At 34.7% G+C, this 14,813-nt stretch overlaps 2 protein-coding genes across 3 annotated transcripts in view; one reads left to right on the forward strand and one right to left on the reverse strand.

The window, feature by feature from the left end:
- The window catches only part of LOC117117887 (AMME syndrome candidate gene 1 protein homolog), a 13,241-nt gene extending 11,154 nt beyond the window's left edge, over positions 1-2,087 (reverse strand). Inside the window, exon 1 of the mRNA XM_033262361.1 lies at positions 1,832-2,087. Within this exon, the coding sequence (XP_033118252.1) occupies positions 1,832-2,052 (221 nt within the window). The 5' untranslated portion in view covers positions 2,053-2,087. The remainder of the gene's footprint in view (positions 1-1,831) is intronic.
- A 2,383-nt stretch (positions 2,088-4,470) lies between these two features.
- Positions 4,471-14,813, forward strand: part of LOC117117888 (BRCA2-interacting transcriptional repressor EMSY-like) — a 28,682-nt gene continuing 18,339 nt past the window's right edge. Inside the window, exons 1-6 of one of the 2 annotated variants that reach the window (XM_033262362.1) lie at positions 4,471-4,595; positions 10,570-10,789; positions 11,221-11,295; positions 11,935-12,110; positions 12,462-12,575; positions 12,721-12,986. In XM_033262362.1, coding sequence (XP_033118253.1) covers positions 10,620-10,789; positions 11,221-11,295; positions 11,935-12,110; positions 12,462-12,575; positions 12,721-12,986 — 801 coding nt within the window. In that variant the 5' untranslated portion in view covers positions 4,471-4,595; positions 10,570-10,619. Of the gene's footprint in view, positions 4,600-10,569; positions 10,790-11,220; positions 11,296-11,934; positions 12,111-12,461; positions 12,576-12,720; positions 12,987-14,813 lie in introns of both variants that reach the window. The other variant, XM_033262363.1, reaches the window with a different exon arrangement.

A 14,813-nucleotide genomic window follows, 5' to 3' on the forward strand; every position in this document is an offset into this window, starting at 1 on the left:
GCCTCTTGAATTTAGATCGTACTAATATCTGTCTCTTATACACATCTAGATGTGTATAAGAGACAGCGCACAACCCTTGTATTCTCTCACTCCTGAAGATTGCATTAGCATGAAACAGTCTGTAGAGTGATAATACCCAGTTCTACAAGTTCTACATTTTCAATACTTTCAATATATATATATATATATATATATAAAATATATACATACACATACATACATACACACACGAATTACAAAATAAGATAATTATTGCATTTAATAATTTATACTAAAATGACATAGAAAAATATAAAGAACATTATTAATTATTATTTAAAAGATTAAAAACACAGAAAAAGGTAAACAATACATTGGATATGAAAAATGAAGAAATAGTTAATATTACTTCTCTTATCTTACACTTTATTTCCAAGGCCTACTCTTTCCTTATAAAAAATAGTAATAGTTCACACACTTTTGTTTCTAATAATATATTTTAGATCATTTATTAAAGAAAGTGTTTATTTTGCTGGAGCCGGCAAATATGCTGGCATACGACCGGTTGAGCCGCCGACAAGTTGAGCCGCCGGTAATTTCTATGGAATGCCAAGCGCGTCTCTCAGTGAATGTAGTGCGTCTCTCAGTGAATGAACCCCCCCGGATACCAGCTACATATTCATCCCACAGTCTTGTCAGTCGTTGATTTGCTCGTATTGCCGTTTGTGATGTATAAGTTGTGTGATTGAAAATTAGAATTTTGATTATTTTATGTACTACATTTTTATAAAAATAAATGAAGTTGTGTAATTGCAAAATCGTATTAAAAATGTAATTTTATGTACTACATTTTTATAAAAATAAATGAAGTGGTATAATTGCAAAATCGTATTAAAAATGTAATAACTTGATTATTTTTAATGTGTTTATTTACGTTTGGTTTGCAGCATATTTCAATTAACTTATTATTAGTAAAACAGTAAGAAGTAAAATTAGTAAAACCAATTTGATTTTAAATAGACAGATGACTATAAACAATAAATTTAAATGTGTTAGGCCTATGTTATTATTACTATGGTTTTGTAATTTATATATTTTTATTTTTGTACTATTTGTAAAACTTATATATAATAAATATTAAGAATGTATGGAGTTTTTTTTTTTACTATCTTGCAAGCCGCCTGAATTAGACAGATGACTATAAACAATAAATTTAAATTTGTTAGGCCTATGTTATTAAATAAATTAAATACATAAAGTACATAGACTGAAATACATCCCAAACAACAGTACCAAGAACGAATAAGTTAATTGAAATACACCGCAATTAACGCACTACATTCACTGAGAGACGCGCTTGGCATTCCATAGAAATGACCGGCGGCTCAACTTGTCGGCGGCTCAACCGGTCATAATCCAATATGCCAACATAGGGCCCTAGTTATTTTGTCGGTCTATTTCTCTGATTGGCTTTTGGTAAAGTATAAAGTCATAAAATTTCGGTAGTGAGTTGTATGTTTTGCAGATGACATTACACTCATTATTTAAACGACATACTGCCGGTAAAAAGCTTCTTTCTACTAAAATTTAGTCTAAATTGCCGGTTGGAATCACAAATAGGCCTAGGCCCTAGTATACAAAGTAAAGGTTTGTCAGGACCTAACAAACCTTTTGTCTCAGGCTAAGTTAGGGCCGTTGGAAAAGGACGATATTTTTCTTAGCATCACTAGCCCTAGAGAATTACAGAATTATAGGCAAAGATCTATGTCTATTATATCTAGGCCTATCTTATTTAAGCCGAGCTACGCTAGGCCTAGGCTAGACAAAGCAAGCCCATCATTTATAAACTCACAAAGAATGGTTTGCAAATTTTGGAGCCGAAGACGGTGGGGGTTGATTGTGAAGGTGGCAATAGAGAAGATCGAAACAAAAACAACACATCTCAGCACAGACAACTAGACTGCGGTCAATTCCATTTGATGGATATACAGAAGATCCATTGCAACAGTGTTTAGTGCAATTAGAACCACTACAAACTTTCTGTCTTTTAACACCACAACACCCCGTAGCCATCTTTGGTCGTAAGTAGGACAAATGGACAGTACGCATGCGTGTTACTCACCCAAACTCGTCCTTTAAAATAGAGGGCGATATTACTATTGATTCAATTCAATTAATAATTCAATTTCAATTTTATTTTCACTTGAAAATAGAGATAATTAAAATAAATTGAGTCATTATCTCGTACGTAGAAATAAAAATGTGTATGCTGTAAATGTATTACTAATGTAAATTCTGGCACCCTGGAATCTATGAAAGCGTTTTCATTTCATTTACTCTTTACTTGTCTCATAAAAACAGCAAAAAAAAAAAAAAAAAAAAAAAAAAAAAAAAAAAAAAAAAAAGATTAAAAAAAAAAAAGACAGAGAGAGGGAGAGAGGAAATCTAAAGCCAATGGGCTTCTTTTCGAAATAGTACGTACACTGTACTTGAATTATAAAGAAACAAATGCCTTTCAGACTGAGGACGGTTACAGTGGCCCTATTTTATTGTTTTATATTAGTAACACCCAACATTGACAGTATAAATGTTGAAAAGAATCACCATCTTTACTTTGCAAAAAGTAGCCTCGAAAATAAATAAATAAAAAAATACTTTTATTCGAGATTACGGTATGTCAAACGAAGACCCTTGATAATTTCACAATAGACGTTCAATAATCTCGAAATTTTGATTTTGCGCTAGTCTAATGATATTTTCATTAAATTAAAGAGAGAAAATAGGGGTGGGGGGTCACTTTGTTTTTCGGATCTTCGATATTCGTGTTGTGTACACACCCATTGCTGATTCTTGGCCGGCTAAGTTAAGTTGTTTCTATGGATCGGATGGAAGTGGTACGTAACTTGGCACACAGGATATGTTAATATTTATGACGATTTTGAATATTTCAAAAAGATAATTCCGAAAAAAATAGATGTCTTCGTCTTTCAGGTCTTCGGTCTTCGTTTTGTAAATAAAACTAAGACCATTGATAACAGACAAAATAATAATAATTAAATATTCTTGCTTTACCTAAAAAATATTTTATCAACGTTACTTCATAAAATACCGTAGATCTATTATAAGCTATCACTTTGCAGGGCGGCGCCAAATTCCCCGACGAGGGGTTCAGCTGTCCGAAAAGGGGTCCAAGCTCCACGACAAGGGCTTGGAACAAGAGAAAAAAAAATTGTGTTGATTATGGTTTACTTTATGTAAAAACGATAATTTGATAGAAAACCATGCAAGGTAAGATACCACCTGTCAGGGGTACTAACCACCCGTCGCAGGTACCAGCCTAGCTGTCACTGGGAAGATCTGGCGCTACTACCGCAACCTTGACCGTGACAACCCATATAGGCGAGCAGATTATGGCCAAAAAGTCCTCTAAAAATCGTTGAAGTGGCAATGGAAGTATGGCCTACTACCGGCTAATTTTGATATTTTCAGAAAATATCAAAATTAGCCGGTAGTACTTCCATTACCACCTCAACCACAAAATAGCCTCTAATCTGCTCGCCTAATAGGATCGCGATAGTGGGCCTCAGTATAAAGTCGCACATATTATTACGGTATAACACTGCTCGCACTAAGTTTTTAATCCTTAACATTTGACAGCGTCAGGCATACCTAAATAATTGTACTTTCGGCGGTCGAGGTTTAATTTTTCCCCTACGAACTTTCCTGGAAATTCCCTGATAGGGGGACCAAGCGGGGGACAAGAGGTCCCCTTCCCCCACCCCGGACCTCATCTAGCGCCTCCCCTGTCACTCTGACACACAACGCTTGAATGCTGTGTACACACTGCAGCGTGACCACTCACAAGTTTTGATATACCCAATGACTGGGTCGAAATTACCCAAGATTCAGCAAAAATTGCCCAAAATTACCCAAGCTTCCTGAAAATGCATTAAAATTTGAAAATACGTGTTTTTCGCATGTATAGTTTCCCTTTTAGTTCAATTTATAAACCAATTTTTATATTGTAATTGTTTGTGTTAATTATTAAAATTAATATTCATGAGGTGATAATACGGATAGAAAATATGCCCTCAGTCGACCAGTGTTATATCAGTGATCAAGTTTTATTATGTAATGCCTTAATTAGGTAAGATCAATGGCAACGCAAATCACAAATATACAATTCTGAACCCATGTTTATAGCAATTAACAGTCAATTAACAATGTTATGTGCACTTCGTTGAGTTTTGCATACTTGAATGGACTGAAATATACTTTGTTACTTCTTAATTCTTCCTCTATGACAAAAAATATTTAATTTTCTTAGGAAAAATAAAATACCCAAGGATTTGAACGGAATACCCAAGAACACAAGACCAAGTCAAAATACCCAAGATCTTGGGTAAATACCCAAGCAGTGGTCACGCTGACACACTGTATTTACAATCATGGTTGACGTGTTTGTTGACATCAGTTTTATGTAAGTTGACGCAATTATCTATTCTGTTGTTGTTCTGTCACCAACGGACGCACGACCCGCCACTGCATTGTGGATGGTTGGCCGGATTCAATCGTATTCGTAGTGTAAAGAAACATAAAATATTTTTTTGAAAGTTGTAGGTACAAATTCCGCATTTACCTTCTAGCTATATTTAATTTTTAAGTATACTTTTAGTGTACACCACGACTAGCTTACATAGTGCCTTTTGCCTAGGTCAGGCCGCCCTGCTCGGCCCATGGCCTAGCCGGCGACCCTAGCTAGGCCGAACTTTTAAGACTTTACTTCTTTAGGCCTCCTCCTAGTTCTAGGGCTAAGCCTAGGCCTTACCTGGAGAGGCATAATCCTAGCTAGCCCTAGACTAGATACTTAGTTAGGCTAGGCCTAGCCACTTGCGAGTAGAGAACAGACGTCAACCGTGTTCTGAAATTTACAATCGATGAAGATAGGAACCTTGGTACCGGAAGTGATCATAACACCTTATTGTTGGAGTTAAAAATTGGGCCAGACATGGGATATAATCAAAGTACAAAAAATATGACAAAAGATAATATATGGAACATTACAAGCTTCCAAGATTACTCTGATTATCAACAGAAACTCGCAGAGGGCTTTGCTAGTTGGGATATAGACACAATACATGATATAGATATGCTATGGGATTCCTGGAAAACAATTGTTATAACAGCTGCAAAAGAGAGTATAGGAACTAAACAGTTTAACACAAAACATAAAAGCTGGTTTGATAAGGAAGTAAAATCTGCAATTTTAAAGAGAAGAGAAGCTGCAAGGGCTCATAGACATAGTGCTAAATTTATATCAAATAAAATTGCTACTCAACATCTATGGGAAGTGTATCAAGAAAAGCGATATACTGTAAAACAATTAATAGCCAAGAAAATTACAGAAAATAGAGTAAACAAATCAGTTGAAATTGCTAAGAAGGGTGGACCAGCCTGTAAGGACTTTTGGAATATCTTAAAGGGTACTCATTATAACACATCGGGCATTACTTGTGTTATATCACCAGATTCGGGAGAAATTATTACTGAAAAAGAAAAGATTATGAAAGCAGCTCAAAATTATTGGGAAAAGCTAGGTGAGTCTAACACGGATAAAGATTGTTTTTCTCTCCTGATAAATAGACAAGTTAACGGATTACGTAATAAATCTTTTCTTGCCACTGATGATGATAATGAGAACATGTTAAGAGATATTAATATAGACTTAGATATAATAAATGAAGCACTATCTATGGCCAAAAATAATAAAGCACCGGGAGCTGATAATATTACAAATGAGCTTCTGAAAAATGGAGGTGCCGCAATGGAAACATCTCTCATGTATCTTTTTAACAAATTAATCCAAATTGAAAAGATTCCAAATGAATGGAACTTAAGTATAATTGTCCCAATCTTCAAAGCAGGAGACAGGAAAGATTTTAATAATTATAGTGGAATTTCACTAACTTCTTATGTTTCGAAAATTTTTAACAGAGTTATTTCTCTACATATTTCTTATTTTATTGAAAGTAAAGATTTGCTTTCATAAGTCCACGGAGGTTTCAGATCTAAGCATCGATGCGAAGATCATATTTTTACCCTTAAAAGTATTATGTATGTGTGTATGTATGTATGTATATATGTATATATGTATATATGTGTATGTATATTTATATGAGTGTATATATGTATATATATGTATGTATATATATGTATATATATATATGCACACATATTTGGGTGGGGTACTGTATGCACGTAATGTGTATTATGTACATTATTTGTGTGGGGAGGGTGAGGGATGTTCATGATTTATTTTAGATCTAAGTTGTATTTTCTTTAGTTAAGTTCTTTCATTTGTTTAGCTTTAAGTTGTTGTTTTTACTATTTGTTCATTAGTTTAAGTTTGACTGCGCCACTTTCTTGTGTGCTGCCACTGATGTAAAAGTGTAATGTCAATAAAATATTATTATTTATTAGACGACACATGCTGTGCTGCTTGTTTGTTTTGACTGGTTTTGATATGGAAACCACAGAAACTGTTCAAAAGCAACAATCATTCATTTTCCTATGCTGTCCAGGCCACCGAAAGCGGGGCAAGGGGAAAGGGGTCATTCAAGTATTATGAAACACAGAGGGGGTGGGGGTATAGTGGAAAATGTTACAGTGTGTGACATAGGGGTGGGGGTGTTGCTTGAAGTGTTACATAACAAAATTAATTTTCATGGGAAGAGAAGAAATATTAAATATTCAAACTTGTATGATATTACTTTATTTATTGAAACATACTACATCAGTGTAATACAATGTAATGTAACACAGTTGTGTTGAATTTGTGAAATCAGTAAACAATGAAGTTACATCTACCATATCAAAAAATAACAATTTCCAAGAGCTATGATGTGCTGCCATCTAGTTGTTATTAGAGCAAACCATTTTTGATAACAAATTTATAGTGGACATTTATCCTGATACTTAATGTTGTTCATCTGATTTTATTAAATTGTTGATGTTCGGAAGGTGTGGGAGGGGGGGGTGGTTCTAGAGTTATATAACATTTAGAGGGGGGTTTGGAAAAGTGTTACAGAGTGTTACGGGGGGTGGGGGTGTCAATATTTGCCAAAAAATGTGTTACATAATACTTGAATAACCCCAAAGGTCCCCGTGGCCCAAGTTTACCAGGGGGACCATAGAAATTGAAGGTTGCATTTTTTTTCAATGTTTCTTTCAAAAATAATAATTACTATTATGTGCCCTCAAAAATGACACGGGTCCCCTATGGACCCCTCCAGATTTACAGGGCCTCTCAATATTTAAAAAAAAAATATTCTTTTTTTGTGCCGCCTTTTGAACAATTTTATCGCCCGTTACAGTTTCCCCACTTGGCCATGGCAGCCTGATGCTGTCTAATTTTTCTTACCTGTTACTTGTTAATATTCGTTACTAACGAATATAAAGTTGTAAATTATATTATTATAAAACACACGGAAATCTAGAACTACTGTTGACACGATAAGTTCATAAACATGTTATGCCTTTTTAATCTTGTTGCGTTCGAACTGACTTCTGTGCTGTGGTTTCCATATCAAAATAACAAGAGCAGCACATGTGTGGCCCTTGACCTGTCATTGTCACGTGCTTGTTTGACCAATCATAACACGGTTGACGTCTGTTCTCTACTCGCAAGTGGCCTAGCCTACTAGGCAAGCACTGCTTAGGCTAGGCTGAATGCCATCCGTTTTGGCCGTGATGTATTTGACATCAGAATTTGTTTGTCTTATAATATTAAAATGTATGTTGTGCACAATTTAAGACTTTTTTTTGCACAATTTGCAAATTGTTCAAGCTGTTCCTTGCAACAATTTGAAAGCTTTGCAAGGATTTCTTTGCACAATTTGAAAACTGTCTGTGCAATCTGATATCAGGCTTTTTGCCGATGATACAAAATTGTTTTTCGAGTGGTTCAGTCTGATTTGGTAAGAGATTTGCTTCAGTCTGATGTTGATGCAATGTTTAGATGGTCTCAGGAGTGGCAGTTACCTTTTAATTTGACTAAATGTAGTATTATTTGTTTTGGTTCTAAGAATCCAGCATATCAATACTTTCTAAAGTTAGCATTGAATGTGTTACACAAGAAAGTGATTTAGGAATTTTGATTGACAACAAATTAGATTTTTCAGCTCATGCTACTACAGTTGCAAGATCTGCAAATAAGATTCTGGGAATGATTAATAGGTCTTTTAAGTATCTCGATAGTAGGAGTTATATGTATCTATACAAGTCTATGATTAGACCTAAGATGGAGTAATGTGGCATTTCATGGATACCTCTTTATCAAAAAGACATTAATTGTTTGGAAAAAGTTCAGCAACAGTCTACAAGGCTTGTGACTGAATTAAGAAGGAAGTCTTACGAGGAGAGTTTGAAACCTCTGTAATTGTAATTGTTATTCACCATAGAAATTTAAATTATATTTACATATCTAGGTGTCAGAAGGTGCAGAAATCATTGGTATAGTGTGACAAGACTAAACAGCACAGTAATAATGACATCATATCAATTTCCCCACTATTCACTATCCGTCTATAGTTCAGAACCCACTTTCTTAAAGCGAGTGGAAAGAATGACTAGATAATATAAATCATTATTTTTTTGAATGTAGGTTTCATTTCATTTTAATTTTATTCAGGAATTAAAATCACATATAACTTGAATGAATACAGAAAAAGAAACAAAGAACTGATAAATGTTGAAGAACAGTAGATAAGACAATAATTCCTAGGGTAACCTAAGAAAGTTTTACAATTTATAAAACATATTTCCATTGGGGCTCTTAAACAAATTTTAAACATTTTTACCACTTAAGAAACATAAAACAATTAACAATAAAATGCCTAAATTGACTAATATGTAAAATATAAAGGACATGAAAAAAGAAATAAGAAAAAGAGATAATACATTCCTATTTCAGGTCGGTATGTTTAATTTTGAATTGTTAACCTAAAAATCAATTTTAAATACGACTTCTATATAGTAAAGTCATTTTCATGAGATCCGTGACTAATTTTAGGATACCTTTTTTTCTCGATGGATTTGGCAAGATGGACCAATTTAGATAAAATATAGCTCCTACATATTATATACCTCCCAGATATGGGGGGAAATTCCCCTTTGGGGGGCATTTTTCAAAATGGCCGCCTGTTGATTTGGACGCTTGTATCTCGATAACCACTGGTCGGAGAGACTTGATTTTGGTCTCAAATTGTTCACAATGTGCATGTTCCTATTTGTTGTAATTTCAAAAAATGGTGGGAAATGCGATTTTTGAAAGTTTGACCTGTGACCTTGTATTGTCATATCTCTGTAACTACTTGTCACAGAGACTCACAATTGATTGCAAATTGTTCAGGAGATTCATGTTTATATTCGTAGGTATCTATATAGGTAGATCTAATGTATCTGAAAAACTGGGGTAAATTTAAGAAAAGATTTTAGCTTTCCACATGACGATCCGTTGTTGAGAAACATTGGCGTTTTTCACTTTTATAGATCTGGTCCCAAATTTGAATATATGCCATTTAATTTTAATTGATTTGATCAGCCTGTGCTTGCATGTGGCTAGAGACAACTACACAAAGATAATATATCTGTAATATGAGGTGTATATACCAACTCATATTTTATTTATTTATTTTATTTTATTCATTTGGCATGACGGCTCAGGAGTCACAAAAGCGGGAAATCCACTGTTGCCTGAAAGACGTGCGGCTCCCAAATATGGACGCAGGGTTACCTCGAAAATCACAAAAAGATTTGCATTGTTAAACAAAGTGGCTACTTTAAGTGCAGATAACTTCAAAAGGGAAGAGATAACTAATCTAAGGCCATTTGTGAAATATGGCGAAAAATAAGTTAGAATACCAAGTTGGACCTTGATAGCCATTACCAATCCCGAGTTGTAAGCTTCCAAAGTTGAAGTAAATTGCGTTTACACATCTTTAAGAACCACGCCCCTTATTTGAGGAGTCAATATCTCGGAAACTACATATACTGTAAAGGCTAATATTTTTTGTTGGTTTTTCAGACAGCGGATCATTTTTATGGCGTTTTTTTATCTGGTTGATTTGACTTGGAATGACCCTACAATAGGTCAGAATGTACCATTTCCGGTCACTATTTGAATATTTTCTTCATTAAGACAAACATAAACATGAAGTTCCTGAACAATTTGCAAAACATACCAAATTTGGTTAGCTCTGAAAATGCAAATACATACAGTATCGCATACAAACTTGTGCATACATAAACACCACCGTACGAACCGTTGACAGACAGCACTTACTTGGAATGGAAAATATCTGATGTTGTTTAATGAAACATAATGATTTCCAAGTATTTAATACAATGCCTTACATTACGGGTGAAATAAGCTGTGGCAAAATGACCCAGAGAAAAACAACTCGGGATCAAAATGATTTTAAAACTGGCTACAGTGCAGGCGTACTGGTATTGGCCTGGTTCTGGTTCGATATTTGAGCCCTGTCATTGTAAATTGAATTGAATCTTCAGTTAATGTGTATATCTCTTTAGGTATTACTTGTATGAATGAATCTTACTGAAAGCTAAGATTGATTGAAACCATGGTGACGGTGTGGCCACTAATTCTGGACATGTCCAGAGATGACTGCAAGCGATTATTGCGTCGCCTAGAATTGGAGGCGTATGCAAGTATGGTTAGTGCTCTACGGGCGCAAGGAACATTGACTAAAGAGAAGAAGAAGCTTTTGGCTGACGTTGCCAGCGTACTGAGGTAAGTTCGGTGGTGGGTTTAGGGAGTGGGCATGGAAGGGGCATGTATCCCTGGTTTTGCCACTGCAGTCTTTCATTTTTTAACAGAAAAAGATACAAAATGGAATACAAATACTAAATCCAGATGTTATAATTACATTGCATCTAGGCCTATATGAAGTGGGTGTCCTCTTGTTTTAAAAAGTCTGGATCTGTCTGTGGGTAAATTAATAATTAATAGTTCAGTTTGTTACTTCAAGTTGAGTTACAGTCATCAATTATTTTTTATAGTTATATAAAACTATCACCATCATCAGAAATTACGAATCTTGTGCATGGTTTTGACATAGACACCTTCAACTAAATTGTTGCTGATGACATAGCAATGGAGTTGGGATCCATAGGATATTGTGTTTCTTATCATAGCACATTTTTATTATCTTTTTTTGCCAGCATATCGACAGAACGTCACAGAGCTGAGGTTCGTAGAGCAGTCAACGATGAGAAGCTAACCACAGTAGCTGAAAGGTTTGTCAAGTGTTATTGATCAATTAAAAATGGTCAGATTTATCTATTGAGGAATATGTGTGACCCTCAGTTCATACTCTGAACGCACCTCCAATTAACCCCTGACCTCAAATTAAACCTGACTTCAAATTAACCCCTGACCTCAAATTAACCTAGTGCTATCAATTGTTATTTTATGTTCCTTCTCTACTGAACTTTTCAAACAAATTTTTCATCAACATTAAACAATGCTCCACAACTATGTATGTTTTTAAGTATTTGTTTAATAATAATAATTAATATAGAAATATTTTTGATTTCTATTTAGCTAATATTGTTCAGATTTTATCAATAAAATAGACACATTGCATTGATTAGATATGTATAATAAAGCTCCAGTGCGCGCAGCATTATTGCCGCCAAAAATTTCCTGATGTGTGATCCATGTTCTCTTATGAGAGGTCCAAGTTCATCATAGCTCCACTGTGTTATATTTTTGTATTGTCCTCAACATTTATATTCTGTACCTACTGTATATCAAGTTAATTCCAAATTTCTCTCTTTTAATTATTATTGGTATTGTTGTTAGGGAGTTCCTTGATTGCGTGATGACATCTGTATTACCTAGAACGTAATAATTGTTATTGTTATTGATTTTAGACTGAGTGGAAGCAATAATTCGGTGGAGTGGTCAATAGAGGGCAGGAGACTGGTACCACTACTTCCGAGACTTGTTCCGCAAACAGCCTTCACTGAGGTAGCAAATGAAGCTGCCGAAAAAGCTTTTACCAAAAACCTTACCATGCCGGTACCAGCAGATGCCTGCTGTAAAGAGGGTATGTAAAACATGAATCGTCATCTGTATAAAGACCAACTTTTCTATCAACTATTATATGATGTAGTGCAAATGAACAATGCAATGTAATAGTGATTTAATACAAGACATCTCTAAAAAACATCATCTGGTATGCTTCAACAACAATTTTAAAATAAAATAACCAATATCATTTTACACATTTTTATCATAAGACGTGTCAAATAGTGTGAAAACTAACTGTTGTTTTTCATTTCAGCTGCAAAGTAAAATATAAATATATTGATAGAAAAGGAAGAATAAATATGTTGCCATAAGATAACAACCAAAAAAAAATATTCAAATTAGGTTTGAATACATTTGTTTGTTGTAGGTGCACATGAAGTAATTGTTGCCATTTCAAAATCCAGTAGGCTAGGGACTTCATCACCAATGGTTCTTCCACCTTTGACAGTCCTACCAAGTGGGTTATCTGTTCCAGTAAAAGGTAAAACCTTAGAGTAACTTTACCTGAAGTTTCTTCTGCAAAATACAGTTATGAACAAATTTCCATTGTATATATGTACAAAACTGTTACAATTTTAAGGTCATAACAAAATTATTTGATACTTTAATATCTTATCAATTTGAAGGTGGATTTGAGCCGGAGGATAATGGTTCAGAGAGCTCCCTTAAACGGAAACGTTCAAATTCCTTGAGTTCGGTAACGTCAGCGTCAAATGAGGTCACAACAGCAGTCAGCATCGTAACGGCAAATGTCAAACCAACAGTAGTCAGCCATAAAGGCACTTTGAGTTACTTAACTTCAACAGGGGCATCTGATGGATCGCTAAAAATCCCAATTACAAAGGCTGTGGCATCAGTGGCGCCACCCCAACCGCATATTGGAAAGCAAAAGGTAAGGTCAAAGGTTGTAATTTGAGCAGTAAATTTTATGAATTTTGAAAGTTAATCCCTAATTATATAGACTAGAAAAAAAATCTGAAAAAAATGAGTTAGGGGGAGTGGAATGTTAGAAGCAATCCACATAGCCAGATATCTTAATTAATCCTTTCTGGTCACCCTAAGCCCTGTTGACACTTGATTTTACTCCTTTGTATACAAATGGCGGCCATTTTTCAAAATGGCCGCCAAATTTATCTAAAATGTGCATAAAATTGAAACTAAATAAGCTACAGATATGATTTTGGTGTCTAAACTCATATCTCCAGAATGGAACATAATTAAAAATAGGTGTTTATTTGTTTAAAAATAATCGCAAAATATACTTACTTAAAATGTACATAAAATAAGAAAGAGTATATAAGCTAGTTTTCTATGTAATCCAGATAGATTTTTGAGCAAAAATAGATTTTATTGACTAATTTTATCATTTTTACTGCGCTGAATTCAAAAAAGTAAGGTGCCATTTTTTTCCCAAAGTCATCGGCCGCCATTTTGAATTTCAAGATGGCTGACGCAACACATAAAACATGGTTATGATTGGTGTCAATGGAAAGCAGTGGCAGATCCAGGGTGGGGGGGGGGGCGGTTCAAGGGGTTCGGACGAACCCCCCCTGTCTCTTATACACATCTAGATGTGTATAAGAGACAGGAGTATAGTATACGTTTCTCGCGCATCGTGCGGGACGGTCCCGCTTCAAAGTGATTTTGGATGTAACACGCATTTGGAAGCGGTTTGGCGCAGCGTGAAAGGTTTGGTTTCCCAACCTCGAGGTCGGGGTTTCAATCCCTAGCTGTGCATTTCGCTTGTGTCCTTGAGCAAGGCACTTTATCTGCATTGCTTCTCTCCACCCAGGAGTATGAATGGGTACCTGGTGGGGTTGCTTGCTCCTGTGCTGAATACAGCAGCAACACTTAGCATGTGGATCCAATGACCAGGGACAGAAGCGCTTCGTATCTGCAAAGAAAGGCGCTATATTAGATTTGGCAGAAACACATGCGTGATCTTAAATTTGTCACGCATTTAGTCCACGCATGACGACGAATAATCACGAATTCATGGAAAATATATTTAAAATTAGAAGAAATTAGTTTTATAAAAATTATAAAACAATCATGCAGTAACTTAGAGAGCTTTCATTATCGCGTTTGAGATTCAATTCACCAAAAGCTTTGGCGGCGCGTGTGGTCTTGTGCGTTCATTGTCACAATGTTGATTATCCATGAAGCTATAAAACAAATTAAATTAAATATTTTGATAAATAATTTCTCATTATAAATTAAGACAACGAAATTCCTAAAATATGTATATATATTAACTACCAAAAGTCAAAAGAACAGAAGCTTGTTATTTTTAATGTATTTAATCTTGAATGTTCTAATGTTTCTTAATTCATTTAAAAAAAAAATATTTTAAATACAAAAGAATTTGTTTCTGTATTAGTTTCAACAAAGAAGTTTCTGTAATATGGGAGAAATTGGTTTTTTTTTTCTTGTTTTCAAAATGTCTATCTTCTTTTAAATTTTGATTTTTAATTGTGTATAGAAGATGAATGTGCATGTTTTTTTGTACGCAAGCTTGTCTTTGAGTCGGGTTAACTCATTGAAATCTAAAAAAAAAAATAATCTGCTATCAAAAAATTCCAAATATTAAGTTAGTTCTGGCTATATCTGCAAAAGCCTGGGAAGATTTTTATATTTAGCAGACTCAAAATCGAGGTGGTTTGAGGCTTTACTTTACAGAATATAGCACTATTACGGTAGCTACTTGCCACCTGCTAAT

This window comes from Anneissia japonica, unplaced genomic scaffold (assembly GCF_011630105.1).
Source record: "Anneissia japonica isolate Jap-2015-1 unplaced genomic scaffold, ASM1163010v1 scaffold287896_len759773_cov187, whole genome shotgun sequence".
Taxonomy (NCBI): domain Eukaryota; kingdom Metazoa; phylum Echinodermata; class Crinoidea; order Comatulida; family Comatulidae; genus Anneissia; species Anneissia japonica.